Source organism: Mercenaria mercenaria, chromosome 18, assembly GCF_021730395.1.
Source record: "Mercenaria mercenaria strain notata chromosome 18, MADL_Memer_1, whole genome shotgun sequence".
NCBI classification, from domain to species: domain Eukaryota; kingdom Metazoa; phylum Mollusca; class Bivalvia; order Venerida; family Veneridae; genus Mercenaria; species Mercenaria mercenaria.
In genome coordinates, this window is record NC_069378.1 from 2991159 (window position 1) to 3010520 (window position 19362).

Here is a 19362-nt window from a genome sequence, read left to right on the forward strand (position 1 = left end):
TTACAGATAAGATACATAAACTAGAGCTGCTTTTGCAAAAAGCAAAATTAATGTCTCCCACAACTGCCTAATCATCTAAATAGCAAGTCAGTCTTTATATACTGTTTACTCACTACAATTCACGGGCCAGAACTCCAAAATGCCTGGACCGATTTGGCTCATTATCCAACTTGTCCAAGGTCTTATGGTCAAACACATTTTATTCAAATCTGGTGAAGATCGGATGAGAAATGATCGACTTGGAGTGCAGACAAGAGTATAAAGGCCAATTTTTCGGTAATTCAAGGGCCGTAACTCCAAAATGCCTGGATTAATTTGGCTAGTTATCGAACTTGGCTGAGGTCTCATGGTCAAACACATTTTGTTTCAGTTTGGTGAAGATCGGATGAGAAATGTTTGACTTTAGAGTGCGGACAATAGTAAATAGGCCGATTTTTTTTTTTTTTGGTAATTCAAGGACCGTAACTCCAATATGCCTGGACCGATGTGGCTTGTTATCGAACTTGGCCGAGGTCTTATGATCAAACACATTTTGACTTTTTCAAGGATTAACCATCATACTATTGAAATCACATCAGGTACTCAAAATATTCAGCATAAATTGAAGGTCATCTTCTGTCTATGTTATTAAAGGGAATTCCTATGTTTTTTATGCGCATCTTTCTGCACAGCCGACACTTTCTATGGAAAACTGAAATGAAGTCAACATTTGTTGAAACATGTGACAGACAACCTTAAATATGAGGAATCTTGAATGAAATAACATTTTTGATAAGTTTTATCAGTCATACATGTGATAAGTTCAGAATCCCAAAACTGGAGGTTTGCCATTTTTCAGCTGGAGTTGGGGTCTCAAAACTGGAGGTTTTTTATCGACATAAATTAAGGGCGCGGACACATAACTTAAGAGACAAAATCCAACATTTTTGGCCACACAATAATGTATATAAGTCTACACCAGAAGAAACAATCCTTATTACTCTTGATTTTAATTTGACAGAGTTATGCCACTTTTTAACTTATATTTTTTGTTAAAATTTTATATAATGTCTAATGTCTCTGTAACCTTCAAAGCTATTGACTATTATGCCTCTTTTACTGGCAAAGCTTTAATTGCCCCTTTTACTGGCAAACCTTAAATTCAGAGTCAATCACTGAGAAAAGTCGAGCATGCTGTCTTACAGAAGGTCCCTCTTGTTCTAACTGTAAACTTTCTTAACAGATTACATTTGTAGAAACAAAGTCTCAATTTTGGTCTGAAATGATGGTTAACATGCATTAACATTATTCTACTTGAGGACTGAAAAAAAAAACGAAGCTCTAATTTGGTCTGAACACAACTCATAAATTATGTAAATTCCTTACCCCACCCACTTTCGTATAAAAATACTGATGATTTTGACATGAAAAATAGAAACAGAAATGCATCAACATGTATTTACCCTTACCAAAATAATGTAGATCGATGTTATCAAATAAATGAGTGTGCGTTTTCATCCAATTTTCAATGAAATAAGTCCAATTTTACTAGCAATTAATTTGGTAAACATTGGAAGAAAATGGCGTAACTGCATAAGGGGGAATAACACTCCTGTTCTAAAAATAGTAATGGGTTGGGTTTTCCAACAATTATTTATGTGATTTAATTACAAAACATTTCTTTGAATAATCAAAATTCGTTTCAGTTTGGAATTAATTCTTATGACTGGGAGTTTTTTGCTTCGAATTGGTAAAAAATCGAGCCTAATTGGCATCAAGAATGGGCCGATATTCGGTCCCGTGAGACAGGTGGAAAAGGCCTTGCTTGTCTAATCCCTTATCAAAACAAACAATTAATAATTCACCTGTGAAAAACAACTCTTTCCTCCAGCTACATGTGTGTCAAACATGTATAATACACAACAGTCGGTGACACTTTGACTGTGTAAACATGTTTGGCACTCCTCGGTAATTATCAACCCAGTCATAATACTGATTTTTTTTTTTTTTTTTTTTTTTTTTTTTTTTTTTTTTGAAAAGCGGGAGAAATATGGTTTTGGTCGGGAGACGGGAGGCAAGGTGAAAAAATCGGGATTTTGACCCTCCCGCGCGGGAGATCACATGTATGTATCAGTACTCAAATGTTGATACTGGTTTATGTTGTATTGACAAGTATCATGCCTGCCAGGTATCTTGCAATTTTTGTGGTTGTGCTTTCACATTGCATTTTAGTTCAAAGACAGTGTTGTTACTTTAAAGTCTTTGAATAGATATAAATTATCATGATAGACTATACAATAGTCTACCACAGAACATCCCTTAACAGATACTGAAATGTAATAATTTTCAGACACTGTCTAACATTAAGGACACACATATTGCTGTCAATTAAAAATCTATCAATTTGTCACCAAATGTATTTGTATTAAAATCAAAAATATTTCTCTCTGGTAAATCATCAACACCAGCAATATAATCAAGATTGTCACCAATTCTACTGTTAAAATCCCCAGAAATATACAGAGGACCTAAACTTTGATAAGAATACATATTACTAAGTAATGTATCATAAAACTCGCAAACATCAACATTTCTAGTGAAATTAACTGGTGGTAGGTTGCAACATGCATAAAAGGAAAAACCAGTACATTTATCAACAAATTCTAGCCATAATATACCATCATAACTTTCATCAAAGACATTTATAAAATACCTATCACTAAAATCTTCTTACATGAATTGGTTTCCTAGTATTTCCAAACCAGACATATCCTGGTAAATTTAATACATTATTATCTACCAAATGTGTCTCAGCTATGCCTAAAATGTCAAAATCTAGATGTTTTATACAATCATATCTCAAAGAAAATGGTCACCGTCTGTTTTTGTACTAAAACCGTTGACATTCCAAAACCCAATGAAAACCTAGCTATGTCTGTTTCCACCGCCACAACCACTCCACGCATTTCCACGTTGACCCTGACCTCTTCCTCTCTGACCTTGACCATTACGGAAATTTATGTTATTTCTGAAACCACGATTGTTATTATTATGAACAGGTTGATCATCATTACCATGATTTGTACCAATATTGTGGGTACCACTTTTTGTACAACCTGAATTACGAAAACCATTATTTTCGTTTGCACCATTTGTACCAATATGGTGGGTACCACTATTTGTACAACCTGAATTACGAAAACCATTATTTTCGTTTGCACCATTTGTACCATTATTATGGGTACCACTATTCCTAGAATTACTATTTCTGCCATTATTCTGTTGAGCTTTAAAGACACGGTTTCCTCTGACTGCTAAGTGTTCTCCCTTGTTAACTGCATCTCAAGTTGTTTGCAGTAATCCTTTCCTCCTTTGACTCTACATGCACAAAAACATTGTTGTATATTATATCTTTTAAGTTTTTCTTTGCTTTAAGAATTTTAGACCGTTCATTTTTGTCAGCAAAAGTGGCTATTACAATACCTGGAACTACGGATTCTTCATTTCTATTTGGAATTCTCTTTGCAGACGATACTTTAACATCCTCAACTTTCATGTGATCATTTATTATAATAATTTTTTCCACAATATTTTCATTTACAGTTTCTGGCACTTTTCTAAAGCCTAAGTTCAAGGACCTGTTGTCTGTGTCATCAGTTTCGAGCCATTTTTTCAGATTTTTTCCCCCCATCAATTTAAGCTCCAGTTCAGTTTCAAGCAAATCAATGCGTTCAGTAAGGCTCTTATTTACTAGTTTCACTTCATATGCAAGGGAATCAAGTTTCATGAGAATTGCATTTATACCATTGCAATTGGAGGTTGCATCTCGTGTACAGTCTGGTTTACTGTCTTTCAATGGTGTTTGACCATACAGAGTCCGCCATGCATTAGCAAATACCCATTCTGTTTCATTATTATCTCTCTCCTTCTTACACGAGCTCATTTCCATGTTGTCTGAAGAATAAAATATGATTACAGATAAGCAGTCACATGTAATATGAATTAAGACACTGCCTTGCATGGGGATTTATCTTTTATATATCCACTTACAAAGAAATATTCAACACTAAAAAAAAAAGTGAAACCCCACTCTAACAGGCCTAAGACCACAGTTATTTTTACTATATGTTCTATATAGGCACTGGACACTATAGCAATTTTGCATGCATTCCAACCCCCATAAAAATACCTGAACTCAACAGAACTATTCAAGAGAAAAAATTCCAGCCACAGTAAACATTGGGTTGACTTGCTCTTTTTTCCACCATTTTGAACCAAATCACATGCGTATGAAGAATACTCTCTAGATGGCCTCAAACAGGCAAAACAGGCCCTAACAAAAAGTCATGTTATGCATATTCTGACATTTTCATTCTGTCAAATTGTACATGTACCTACTATTTCATATCTCCTCTATTAAATCATGCCATTTATTGCAGATCTTTCACTCAAAAATTCACCAATATTCACCATCAAACAGAGGAACTATTTTCCACAAAACCACTTCCGTATTGTGGTCAACAAGGGCAAATAACTGTGGTCTTGTGCCTATTTAGACTTATTTTTCTCTTCAAACTAAAAAAGACTTTACCAGTACAATTTCAGATGTATTGCAAATTAAATCTGAAAGTTACACCTTGTTGAACTATGCACTAAAATTTGACAGCTTCCAATGTTACACATGGTATCGGTCAAATCTGAGCAAAAAAAAATGTGCGTACTTTTCAGAGGAAAAAAAAAAGCAAAATTCTATAACTTTTTGGTTTGATGAGTTTTTCACCCAAAATAAAAAACTGCATGTTTTCTTATTATATATCTATCCAAATAAAGAGCCACTTCAACTTTGATTACAATATCACTGTTCCAATTTTAGGAAAACTATTCATATTACAAAAAGCACGTCAAAACGTGTAGTCTACTCATACGAGAAAGTACAATGTGAACTAAGAAAACTCCTGTAGCTGTCAAATTTGCCCTTTTTCAGCAGCCCAGTATGTGGCAAATATGAGAATGAATAGCTTTTGTACATGTATGTGTCATATACTTTTCAGTGATCATTCATTTATGGCTACCCAATGTAAAATGAGCCAAACAGCTCTGAAAAGTCCAATATGTGAGCTTACTAAAAAGCTTATGAGTCTTTCTGGAATGAATATTTCACTAAAATCTTACAGTTTATAGGCATTCAGTGCACTCTGTAAATGAAACATGCACACCATGACCAGTTACACTGCACAAAATCTTACATTGTGTATCACAACTGAGCTTTCTGGCAAAAACAGCCCCTATCTCTATAAAGAATGATTTTAATGTACATCACTGGTGCTGAATGTTCCAAACTGGCTAAATTTCAGCAAAAACCTTGATAAATATCAACCTTAAACACTACAACTGGTGCTCCTTATTTTTCCGGTGACTTACATATCAATGGAAGTGATCGACCCTTTGTGTGATCGAACCAGGATCTTCTGTGTGACTGGAAGGCTTGCGGCCGAACAACATCTGAAATACGAGTCAAGCTAGTCATAATTTCTTAGACTGAATACTAAATCAGTTTACATGATTGTATGTATGTGCAAACTATATTTCAAAACAATCTGACTGCAAAGAAAGTGTGAAATGCTAAAAAGTGCTCCTCAAAGCAACTTTTCTATGAATATTTATATCACAATCTCCTTTCCCCATACTGAAACTTTCATAATGTAATATAAAACCTCAAATTCAAGTCATATATGTAAAATGTGTCATAACAAACAGTCTGAATAACAAAACTATCAGTCACAAAGCAGTCAGTCCAGTTTCCTTGCTTTACTGATTGCTAGATCTGAAGCAATGTTACTGTTTTCAGGTAAAATTAGCTACAATCTGAACTGAGTATTCACACTGGGAATACAGCTTACTGCATCAACTACTATGAACAAATTCCTGTCCAATTTCATGGTAACACTGATTATATATGTAATCTCACTACCACACATGCTTTAGAAAGTAGTCATTATGGCAAAACTGGCTGAAATAATTTTATTCCACTACAATTCTATTTTCTAGCTTTTTTTCGCTTGCTGGTGCAATTTAACAAAGTCTATTAAATTTTACAAAATCTTAGAAACTACCTGATCTTGATTAAAAGCATATAAAAAGGAATTATTTACCCATTCACAACACAGAACAATTGTCTTCGGTGAAATCTGAGAAGCTGTAGACATATATGTACAAAGGCGGTCAATCCCCATCTATGCGACAAACTTCACATTGTCTGAGCGCTCTCATTTCAGGTTTTTAAAGTTAGCAATGCAAAGACATTTTTATAAATCAGACTTTTCCACTTGAAATGACATTTTTTCATAACAGTATATACCCCAGAACAACATGGAAGTAAAAAAAATAATTTACCACAAAATTAAGAAAAAATATGTTCATGCAAATATGGGCGTTTTTACGGCTCATAAAGCCATTTTTAAAGCTTTTAGTCTGAAAAACGACCTGATAACAAAAAATGACATTTTATTAAAAATCTGACACAAAAACAATAGCAACTGACTTTAGTAGTATTTATAGTATGAAAAAGCACCAAAAGTCTATAACCTCAAGCTTTTTTCTGTTATTCCTTGGTAATATTAGTTTGGATTCTGGTCACAAATATAGGCCTATTCTGAATAGTAAGTCATCAACAGTCATGTAATTCCAAATGCATGAAAAACAAGAGCTGTCTCTATTGGTGACAAATATTTTCAAACCATGCCTAAGAATAATAAGTTGTCTGTGCAAAAAAATACACATCATCTTGTGACCTTGACCTTGAACCCAGAGACCCGGGTCATAAGCATGACACACCTACTCAATTTGTAAGCATTTGCGTCAAATCATTTTCAACTCCCTTGATAAATGGCAGAGTTAGGGATCAGACAAGGAACACCATTGCCTTCTAAGTGTGACCTTGACCTTGGAGTTAAGGGTCAAGGTCTTGCGCAAGATACATCATCGCAATATAAGGAACATTTGTGCCTTCTAAGTGTGACCTTGACCTTGGAGTTAGGGGTCAAGGTCTTGCGCAAGATACATCATCGCAATATAAGGAACATTTGTGCCTTCTAAGTGTGACCTTGACCTTGGAGTTAGGGGTCAAGGTCTTGCGCAAGATACATCATCGCAATATAAGGAACACCATTGCCTTCTAAGTGTGACCTTGACCTTGGAGTTAAGGGTCAAGGTCTTGCGCAAGATACATCATCGCAATATAAGGAACACCATTGCCTTCTAAGTGTGACCTTGACCTTGGAGTTAGGGGTCAAGGTCTTGCGCAAGATACATCATAGCAATATAAGGAACACCACTGCCTTCTAAGTGTGACCTTGACCTTGGAGTTAGGGGTCAAGGTCTTGCGCAAGATACATCATCGCAATATAAGGAACACCATTGCCTTCTAAGTGTGACCTTGACCTTGGAGTTAAGGGTCAAGGTCTTGCGCAAGATATATCATCGCAATATAAGGATCATTTGTGCCAGTTCATTTTAAACTCCCTTCACTAATGGTAGAGTTATGGACTGGACAAGAATTAGATCCTGTTAACCTTTAAACTCTATGTGTGACCTTGACCTTGAAGCTAGGGGTCTGGGTCTGGGTCTTGCGCATGACATGTCGTTATGTTATGGTAAACACCTATGCCAAGTTATTTCAAAATCCCTTCATGGTTTGCAGAGTTATGGACCAGACACGAAACAGACACTGTTGACCTTTGACCTCCATGTGGGACACTGACCTTGAAGCTAGGGGTCTGGATCTTGCGCATGACACATTGTCTCATTATGGTAAATATTTATGCCAAGTTACTTCAAAATCCTTTCACAGATGGCATAGTTACAGCTACATGCACAGACACAACAGATGAAGACAGTGCGATTTTAATACACCTTCGGGGCCATAAAAGAGCATACTGTGAAATCATTTAAATTTGCTGGCATGAAATTTCGCGCAAACGTGAAGAAGGACTGTTTCGTGCGGGCTTTAATTCACGCATTTTCAATTTTAGAAAGGGAAAGATATAATCGAAAAATAATAATAGCGCAGTCATAAATTCGTGCAACAGTCTTAGCGCGAAATACGCGAAAATTCGTCCTACGCGAATAAAAATGATTTCACAGTAATTCACTTTACCTCTAACTATAAGTAGCTATGTTGCTTTTTGTGTACAAAAATCTGATGAAACATTCACAGCCAAAACAAGTGTAAAGTCCACTATGCAGTACAGAGGGGTTTATGTAGTTATCCGTGAGAAAAAAAAAGAAAATATATAATCCTGTCCAATGTATTTACAATCAATCCTGTCTTTAAAGACCACCCTTGGAACTAACAAAAGAGCCATTTATTGCAAGTGGTGGCTGTTTTCATTATACAATATTTTAAAAATACTTGATAGTAATATTCAAGGAGACTGCTAGAGTAGTCTTTCTGGCAAGTTGCTATTGTTCAGAGGTGGTATTTAGCACAGGTTTGTCTGCAAGAATGGTTTTTATCTGAAACTGATGAAAAATTCATGCATTGTAACATGAACTAAAAACTCAACTTGAACAAGTTGAACAGCAGGGAAAATGTAGCATGTCTTTGTACAGTTTTCCTTTCAGCATTCAGCAGTATACTGATGAAGATTCGAACACTTGAACAGTGATGGAACTTTAGTAATTTGTTATATTCAGAAAGTACGCTTCACAACTGGCTACATTACTGGGCCATGCTAGATTCATGATATAGCATACCAAGAGAGTTTATGTGTTAGTGACAAAAGCAAGGGCTAGCTCAAACAGCTAAGTGAAACATGCAAAATCTACAGTTTTGTGGTCTGGGTCCATGTACTTTCAAAATTCCAGTTCAACCATTCAAAATAACAAATAAATAAATAAATGAAATAAAAGTAATCAAAGCTTGTCACTAAGATATTAAGTAAGACTCCAGCTGCACAGATCAGACACCCAGGTGACCCATACCAGTCAAGTGGGTCATTGACACTAAGTGACACTGTCACCGAATGGGACTGGAAACAACATTATTTTCACTCAAAATGGTCAAATTAATGGTATAAAGCATCTATGTGCCCATAAATTTATGAGTTTAAAATAATTTTCCATGATTTATCCATTGCTAAAACTGTCTCAGCTTTAAAAACGTCAGCAACGTTTTCTTTCACCTATGGCGTTGTTTTTACATAGCTGGGAACAAAGAAGTATAAAATACATTTAAATTTTATTTTTATAACTCTTTGCTGGGAACGAAAAGTTTTGGTTACGAAACAAGTCGGCAATTTCTAGCGTCATTTAATTGCACTCTCACTTATTTTGGCGAATTTCTATTCACTTTTTGTAATTTATGAATGTACAACTTCAATAACACACTAACAACTAATTCTGAATGGTGGAAAATACCTCAGACTCAATTCAAGGTTTTTGCAATTATCGTACCCGGTACGAACAAGTGCGCGTTTTACGTTCGGAACATCAGGAGTTGCCGTTCGTGGCTTTCTGCACATGCTTCACAAAGTGACGAAGAGAGTGATGAGGAATGCATTTCTGAACAAAAGGACTATGATGACGAGTGTAAAATTACGAAGTCCGATAATGATGGAGATGTTGAATATTATAGTGATATTGATATTTACCATGATAGTGATGAACTGGAACAAAATGAAAATGATGAGGAGGATAGTGTTGTTATTATAAGTGATGAATTGGAGCCTTTCAAATTACGAACTGAAACTGAAGTATACCGGTATGAAATGACAGTCATAAAAACTACGACATACAGAAATGATGAAATAGTCATATGTACTTATAGAGCTGAGCAAGATTACTACAAACTGTGACTTTATGACCTTAAACTTTGGCGGTGGGAATGTCGCAAATGACTTAAAATATTTTCCTCCTGTTTGTTGTAAAATGATTGTTTCAGAATTTGCTCCTAATTTGTAACAATTTTGCTTGAAAGTTACTAGAGAACAAATGCAGATATTAAATTGGAACTTCACAAAGTCATGTTCCTTCAGGCTTATTAAACTAGTTTATTGCATGCGTTTTGCCAAATTACGCCCCCTTTTGAACTTGATACTTCTGGATGAAGTTTTGCATGCAAGTTACTGTCTAAAACTGATGCAGGTACAGGATTTAAACTCTATACTTACTATATATATTACATTTAGGTTATTTTTTTCCTGCCCTTTGGACAATAGTTTGATTATGCCAGCATTGGCTTTATTTCAGACACTTCTTGTTTAGAGTTTGTAACCAATCATGTATGAAAATCATGTGTAAAGTATGTATACCGTATAGCAGGTTAATTCTGCGGGCTTTTATTTCTGCTAAATCTGTCTTTCGAGGCTGTCATGCAGAAATAAATTCCGCACATTTAAACTATCAGCACAAGTTTTTGACACAGAAATAGTACATGTTCATTTCGATCATCTGTTACTGTAGGGATAATGCATGTTTTTTCGTGTTACAACGTCTGCAGAATCCCTCGGGATTGGTTGGTGCCCGAGCCAGTAGACGTTATAACATGAAATGAACATGCGCTAACGCTATTCTAGCATAAAACGCGGAAAAAATACTAATAAATGAATACATCCTACCTGAACGTCATTAAATTTCCATGAAATGCGCGGGAATGTCCGAGTTGTTTTTTACGTTGACATCATTTTGTTTTGATTATCCGTTTTGGGGCCGAATGACGTTTACGCTTTGCCACGGAACTCTTATATATAAAAAGGTGTTATAACAGCACGTGAGCACGAGAATCTCTCTGTTAACACACGTTTTCTCTCCTGTTAAAACACCCCCGAAATGTGACAATAACAGCAGTTTTATGCTAGAATGTATATTGTGTTTAGTAATAGTTACTAACATTCTGTGGAAAGGCCTTTCCAGGTTCATTAGTCTCGGAAAATTTCTTGAATATTCTGTCAGTTGCCTCATACTCTTCATCACTATAACTTGCTACAGATAACACACATCCGATAGACTGGATTGGCACTTTCTGAAATTCGAAAAATTAAGAGATGAAGCTTTACTCATTCTTTTAAATTTTTTTTGTTAATTTTAGGAGATAAAATTTAAGTGTCATGAAATTGACTGGCTGCATGTTCACTCATTGTGGAAATTTATTTTGTTTTGTACGTTCATTATGCCAGTTGGCCATGAATATTGCCTCATCATCTGTTAAATTGTTGTAAACATCTACCTCAAGGCTTCTGAAATAATAAGGAATTGCAATGAGCATAGGTATCAGTACCAGTTATACTTAATGCATTGTACATGGTCTTCATATTTGCATGTGTGTTTGAGCCTTATGAATAACACCCAGTACTGTCATGCATATTTACTGCATGTAATCAAAGAATTGTATTCTTGAAAACATGAAAGTGTACAAGTGTTATTTTTGCATTTAGTTTAAGGATAGTTTTGGGTCATATCCGTATTTTGACAGTTTAACACGGCTTGATTTGATTGTCAGTTAATCAAATTGGAATAATTGCTAAGCTTATAGATAACTAACAAATATTCAAGTAGGTTTTCATGTAAGTTTTAAAAGCATAGTAATTTTGACCTTCTTTCATGTACTTTAGATATTAACCACTTAAGGTAATTGCATAAAAACATTTTGGGTCTTGCCAAAAGTTTAGGGCAGGTCAAGATGCTGGAAGCAAACAATTTTATCAAACTGTCGAGGATAAAATACACCCAGCCCTGGGATTGAACTCATGACCCATTGATATGTAGATCTTTGTTCTATATATTGAGCTAAGAGTAAGGGCAGAAGGTGGACTTTACAATCACACATCAGGCTACGCCAAAAATGCTGGTAACTTACTTCAAGCAGTCAAAGTTGGTGTCTTCCTTGTGTTCTTTTAAGATTGAATGAATGGCAGCAAGGAGATGGTTACCACCCAGTAAATAAATCTCTTTGTCAGTTTTTAACATCTCTGGGTTAAACTGTAGGACAGAAACAATACACAATTTGTAGGATTTATTATAAGATATTCACATAGTGAGGATATTTTCTTAAAGACATGGCAGTTCTGTGTGCTTTTTGTAAGCCCCCTACTTTAATGAGGTGAGGCATATATAAATAGAGAGAATCCCCGGTGAAATGGAATTCATGAAACCATTATGAATTATTCATGAACTGTTCTGGATCACTTCTTAATCTAACTTCATGAAGTTTTATGCATGGAGTGTCATTTGATCTATTTCATGAAGATATTAAGCATTACTGACAGATACATGAAATCCTTGAAATATTCATGAACTTGTTTAAGAATGAATTAAGATTATTTCATGAATGTCACTATACCTATAGAATTCAAGAAAATGATGAACATTTTATGAGCAGTCTTAAATATTAACTTCTTAAAACATTCTTGATGTGTTCTTAAGAAAAAGTCTTCTATGATTCATTAAAAGTACTAAAATTCAAAACCTAGTTCAGTACCAGTTCTTGAACCCAATTAGGAGTTTCTGAATTGTTAATTCATTAAACATAAAACTTATGTTTCCCTTTTACAATAAATGAATAAGTTCATGAACTGTTCATGAATGTTCATGAACATTAAATTCATGTCACATGATCAGTTTCCATTATTTTGTTGCATGCTGGGAAATTTTTTGCACTTGTGATTCAGCAATTTTTGAGAAGTTTTTTCAGCAAATGAGAAGACATATTTATCCTACTACAGTAAGGAATGGTTTAAAAGAAACATAAGTATACTGAATATCAAATAAGTAATTATGGTGTGGTCATAAATTGTTCATTTTAAAAAAATATAAAATCCTTTTAAAATGTCACATGTTTTCACGACCCTGCAACAAAGCTAGTACCTTATTTGAATGTCAATCTTGAGATTAAAGTAAACTATATATTTTTGTATTTTATACAGCAATAATTATTGTTTACTTATTATTATGCTCCCAATCCCACTCTAGTTTACTGTTTGACTCAACATGTCATTTGTTGAGGGTGGAAAATGTCATTGTCTCAGTGACTCAGCAGAGACTAAAACAATCTCTAGACACTAAGTGAACAACACTTAAATTGACCTACAGGAATTTTTCTTGTATCAAGCTATGCCGTTATTGTTTAAAGAATTTCATTACATTCAGATCTCTCAGGTTTCATAGTGTTACACTTCTACCAGGTTACCTTGACAAGTTCATGAAACTTCTTTTTTTACAAAAATAGTTCATGAATAAATACTCATGAAAATCAAAATTTATCTCTTAATAACAAGTGCATGGATACTACTTAATTGGTACAGGTATTATTTAGTAACTGAAAATTATTATTTTTTTTTAAATATGATGGATTTCTGTATCATTTAAGGCAAAGAAGTCTTTTTATAATGTCTTTTATTATATACCTATATAAATTCTGGAAAGAATTGGCTTGTATTTCACAATTAAATATGACAGACAGACAAAAGTTCCGTATTGTACCTTTTAAATTCCGTATTGTACCTTCCGTATTGTATGCTGCCTGACTATTTTCATAAATATGCATGACCGACACATTTCTATATATAGCGCACATAAAAACTCCACTAAGGTCCATTTAATATCAATAAACACTGAAGATTTCGTTCAAGAACAAAACAAGAATCAGAATGGTAAAGGTATAGTAATAAAAGGTCATTATAACAGTAGCTAGATCTGGGACTTTGTATTCGGTCTCATGGATTTTGCAAGGTTGGATCACACTCGGCGCATGCGCGCCTCATGAGATCCGATCTGGCAAAATCCACTCGAGCCGAATACTGCATCCCAGATCAAGCTACTGTTATAACCCTATTGTACTGTTCATGAAATATTCAAGAAAAGCACAAAATGTCTTCATGCAGTTATAAGAAGTGTTCATGGAAAAAACATGAAGTGCAAATGAGACACTGTGAAATAAAGAACAAAATAATGCATGAATTCTTCATGAAGTATTTTTTCAGGAATATTTTCATGAATTCTTCATGAAGATTAATAAAGTATGAATAAACATTTGACAGGGGATATTACATGAGTGTCTTTCCGTGAAGTATTTATGAAACAAGAATAAAATAATAAAATGCGAGGCTCTTGCAACTTGCCACTCTTGTTCCCCATCAAAAAGCACACCTTGTACAGCAAGAAAGATAACTCCATCCTCCTTTTTGCATGAATTATGGCCCCTTTTGGACTTAGAAAATCATTGATTGGTCAAAATTTCTATTATAGAGGGACAAAATATCAGATGAGCATATGCACCCACAAGTCTGTGCTCTTGTTTGTACAAGCCATGATTTGTCAAAACTATTTGAAACTTTAAACACTTGTTTACCATCTGTAGGCAAGGAAAATAACTTTGTCAACTATTTTTGCTGAATGAATGGCCTTTTTTTTTTGGACTTTGAATAAGTTAAAATTTTCATAGTAGTTCATATTTTGCCTAACCCATTCTTATATGGCTTTGAAACTTTGACCACTTGTTTACAATCATAGTCCACATATGTGCACAACACTTCTTAAGATGTACAAGACTTAAGCTCAGTTTTTGACATAGAAATGAGTGAAGTTTCTCATACCATTTCATATTTTGTCTAAACTGTTACATATATACTGTGAAATCATTAAAATTCGCTGACATGAAATTTCATGAAAAAGGACTGTTTCGCACAGGCTTAAATTCGCGCATTTTCGAATTAAAGTAATGAACAAATATAATCAAAAAATAATAATAGCGGTGTCTTAAATTCGCGCATCGGTCCTAGCGCGAAGTACGCGAAAATTCGTCTTACGCGAATAAAAATGATTTCACAGTATGGCTTTGAAACTATGAACACATGCTTACAATTGACACATAGCTATTATAGTGCAAGACTTAGCCAGTTCCCTAAATACACTCCGGAACATTTTTTGTCTTACCTATTTTTTTCTTTTGTCTGAAAATCTTTGGTAATATTTTGACCAAATTGTTCCATCAATTTTTGGAATAGTATTTTTTTGGTATTATTTTAGAATTTGTGTAGGCTATGTGAGATTTAAATGTACCTTGTCCAGTGTTATTAATTTCAACTTAATTTTAATTACTGTAAAAAAGAAGAATTTGTGTGAACTTTTTGATTCACATGAATTTTACTTCCTGGGTAACTATGTTCACAGGTAGAGTTGTTATAATTTTGCCTGGTAGGCAAATAAGGCTTTCTTTAATAAGACCGACCCAGCTTTCGTCTACTTCTCGGATTTTCCACTGTTCTGGAGCTGGTCTTAATGAGTTAACTTCGACGTACTAACTCCCTAGAAAAAGGAAAGTATGGAGTATTAACCAGTTGTATATATATATCGAAAATCACTATTTGATATAATTTGCAGTAAATGAAATGGAACATTTCGAAAAAAGTACCTGAGGTCATTAAATTTCATGTTGATATTCAATTTTTTATTTTAAAATTCTGAAAATGTTTTAGTAGCGATTAACAGATTTCACTTCTTCATCTCAAAGTATTTTTCATGATAAAATGAAACAAGAGCTGTCTCCATAGGATGACACATGCCCCCGATGGCACTTTGAATGAATAGTTATGGCCAATGTTAGAGTTTAGGACCTTTGACCTACGGAGCTGGGTCTTGCGCGCGACACGTCGTCTTACTGTGTCACACATTCATGCGTAGTTATTTTAAAATCCATGCATGAATGACAATGATATGGACCGGACACGCCCATCAATGCACTATCATGAAAAATGACCTTTAATGTCTAAGTATGACCTTGACCTTTGAGCTACGGACCTGGGTCTTGCGTGTGACACGTCGTCTTACTGTGGTACACATTCATGCCAAGTTATTTGAAAATCCATCCATCGATGACAAAGATATGGACCGGACACGCCCATCAATGCACTATCCTTTAACGTCTAAGTGTGACCTTGACCTTTGAGCTACGGACCTGGGTCTTGCGCACTGCACATCGTCTTACTGTGGTACACATTCATGCCATGTTATTTGAAAATCCATCCATCGATGACAAAGATATGGACCGGACACGCCCATCAATGCATATCCTTTAACGTCTAAGTGTGACCTTGACCTTTGAGCTACGGACCTGGGTCTGCGCGCGACACGTCGTCTTACTGTGGTACACATTCATGCCAAGTTATTTGAAAATCCATCCATCGATGACAAAGATATGGACCGGACACGCCCATCAATGCACTATCCTTTAACGTCTAAGTGTGACCTTGACCTTTGAGCTACGGACCTGGGTCTTGTGCGAGACACGTCGTCTTACTGTGGTACACATTCATGCCAAGTTATTTGAAAATCCATCCATCGATGACAAAGATATGGACCGGACACGAAAATTGCGGACAGACTGACAGACTGACAGACAGACTGACAGACCGACAGACGGTTCAAAAACTATATGCCTCCCTTTGGGGGCATAAAAAAACTTTTACACAGTACAATGTTGTTATGGCAATAAGAACTAATAAAGGACTGTAATGCTTGACTAGCCTGGGAAGCCGTTGATAATATTTGTGTTTTGTCAGAAGAAATCATACCTAATATTTATGCATTATAGATGCTACTAATGTGCGCTAATTAGTTTTAATTGGCATTCATCGAGTTTCTGATATTATCAATGCCCGGGGAAATCTGAAGGATTTTCCATGTCACTACTGATTATCGATTTTCTATAATTAGCCTAATTAACATGTGACCATATCTGCGCTTGTTTGAAATGAAAATGAGGCAATGATTTTCGGCAATTTTCGTAGATTACTAGGTCTGCATTAATATAACATCTTGACAACTATGACGCAAATTTAAGTTTAAACTTACATATTTTAAAGTTGTTGCAACTTGCTGGAAAAGCTATGGGAGGTACAAACTGGAATTTGTTTATGGCCCGGAAATGTTCGGAAACCTTCCGAAGTACACGATTCCGATCTGTCTTTCCGTGAGAATTCCGTTTCTATTTTTAGCCATGGATTATTGCTTTCAGAAGTTATCGTTCTTTATTAAACACCCGCATATTCCGGGTGTAATACAGGTGGCGCTGCGATCGGAAAACAGGTTTCCCCAGGCTGTCAATTTGCAGGTAAATAAAAGATTAGAAATTGTCAGACTGGATTCCCAGGCTAATGCTTGACCTTTCAATGTAATAGTTAATAGACTGTTATATTTACTTATGTATGTATTAATGAAAGAAGTAATATATCTCATGTAGTGATTTGTCACTGATCAAATCATTGTTTAGAGTTCAGATGTAAAGGAATTAACTCTTGAGCCCGGCGCATCCTAAGTGATGTAATAATACTCATATGAACACAATAATTTTGACATCAGAGTTGTGAATTGTTCTTTGCCATTCATTATTGTTTTTTATCACATGTTTGACGTCACGGGAGTGTAATAAAGCTATTAAATAAAAATGATAATACACTAGTGTAATAAAGCTTTGACGTTGACGTCATTTACAGTATAGGAGATGTTGGTCAAACTGACTTGTTTATATAGTAAAAGAAAGTAGATTTGTTGATGTTTCGACAGGAAACGAAAATATGTGATAAAAAGAATATTACATTTGTGACTTTCCAGATTGAATTTATTAAACTCGTTGAATAAAATTGATAAAATGCTCGGCAGAGCCTCGCATTTTATCATTTTATTCAACTCGTTCAATAAATTCAATGTGAAAAGGCACCCATGTAATATACTCTATATTTTCATTTGCCTGTGGTATTTAAAAATTTTAACAGTAAATGCATTTTAGGAAATTTCATTTGAAGTTCTTACCCACATATTTATTTCTAATGGCTTTAAGAAGGTCTTCATTCTCCGCAGGTTTGTTTTCAACAGAAACTTCTTTATCTATTTCTATTCTTCTCGTAGCTGAAATGTTCAGTTAGTAGAGTTGTTAATTAATAATTATGCCCCCATTCTAAGCTGAAGGGGTCAATTTTGTCGGCCTTTCAGTCAGTCGATCGGTTGATTGGTCAATATGTAGACCATTCCTTTTCATGATAATACCGGTAACTCAAGGACGCTTTGGCCTAGGGTCATGAAAGTTGATAGAAAGACCGGTCATCACCAGCAGATGTTTCCTATTGATTTTGAAATCAGTATGTCAAACATCAAGGTCAATGTTGCTGGGAACAGTTAAAAGGTTTTAATTCTCAAAATACCTTATCTGGGGACAAGAACTAAGTCCCTTAAGATCAAATTAAAGAATAAGCTTGTTAATGTTCATCACAATGTCTGAATGAAATCTGTTAAATTTGAATTTGGCTATGTTAAATTTGAATTTGGCTGGATCATCTGGGATCAGAAACTAGGTCACCTTGTAAAATAAAAAAGACCCTTGTGCATGCAATACTGGGTCTAGTTGGATATTTATGTGATTTGATCAGAATGTTTGTCTTGATATTTAGGTCCAGTTCGAATTCAAATAAGGATCCTGTGAAGTAAAAAACAAGGTCACCCAGTAAAAACAAGTAAAAAGTTTATGAATGCAACTGGGGCCTCATTCTGTGCAGGATGTTCTTGAAATTTCATCAACATGTTTGCTTTAATGAGCGTCTGCACGTGCAAGGCTGTGCTCTTGTTTTCACATTTACACCATTTTCATTTGTATAAGCCGTTTGGGGCTTTGATACATTACGCTTTGCCAAAGAAGAATTTGTACATGTTGACAAACAGTACTTTTATGCTAGAATACCCGATTTGAGATATACAAAAGATACAGTACCCTTCTTTACAGTCTTCTTTCTGTGCCTCACAACATGGCCCGCCTCTTCCAAGGCTTTGATTACTTCCAAGTTACCGGTACTTGTGTTCATTTGACCAGTGAGCTGTAATTGGAGAAAAAAAACCATCATATTAATATTTTCACACAAACCAATTTATGATCTCATTTATTACATGATAATAAATTTTATGAATTTATTTTTGCCTTTGTTAACAATTGTGTAGTTTGTAAAAGTGAAAGTCATTATAATCACTTTGAGTACTGGAATATCTGTTTTTGGATTTCATATATAAAATTAAAAACATTTTTTCCAAATTTATAGACATCATAATCTGTTCTAAGTACTGATAGAAAAAAAATTGTCCTAATGTTGGTATGTGTCACCTCTGTGGAGGCGTTGTTCAATCAATTTATTATATTTTTATTATTATCATACCTTTTCATGATAAACACAGTCAAAGGCACTTTACATACACTGCAGATACACAGGGCGCAAAATCATCCTCTACTAGTACAGATACAGAGTGGTCTGACCAGAGGGACAGAGTGAGATAAAGTCCCCGGAACAGACAGATAAAACTTTTCAGATACAGACATGTCTGACTAACTTAGCCTAGCTCTTTTCGAAT

The 19362-nt window shown here is 34.9% G+C and overlaps 1 protein-coding gene across 2 annotated transcripts; it reads right to left on the minus strand.

Annotated features, from left to right (window-relative positions):
• Positions 1 to 2113: 2113 nt before the first annotated feature.
• On the minus strand, positions 2114 to 12032 carry LOC123539075 (uncharacterized). 2 transcript variants are annotated; one of them, XR_006683897.2, is made up of 4 exons: positions 11834 to 12032; positions 10868 to 10999; positions 5401 to 5481; positions 2114 to 3933 (listed from the first exon to the last, which is right to left on the minus strand). XR_006683897.2 is itself a non-coding variant. In XM_045323553.2 (3 exons), exons 1-3 carry the CDS (start codon positions 6133 to 6135, stop codon positions 3311 to 3313), a joined length of 708 nt encoding a protein of 235 aa, XP_045179488.1. In that variant the 5' UTR covers positions 6136 to 7122; the 3' UTR covers positions 2114 to 3310. The 2 variants fall into 2 exon arrangements, 1 of the variants encoding a protein (XP_045179488.1); XM_045323553.2 differs by lacking the exons at positions 10868 to 10999; positions 11834 to 12032 and adding an exon at positions 6132 to 7122.
• Positions 12033 to 19362: the final 7330 nt, after the last annotated feature.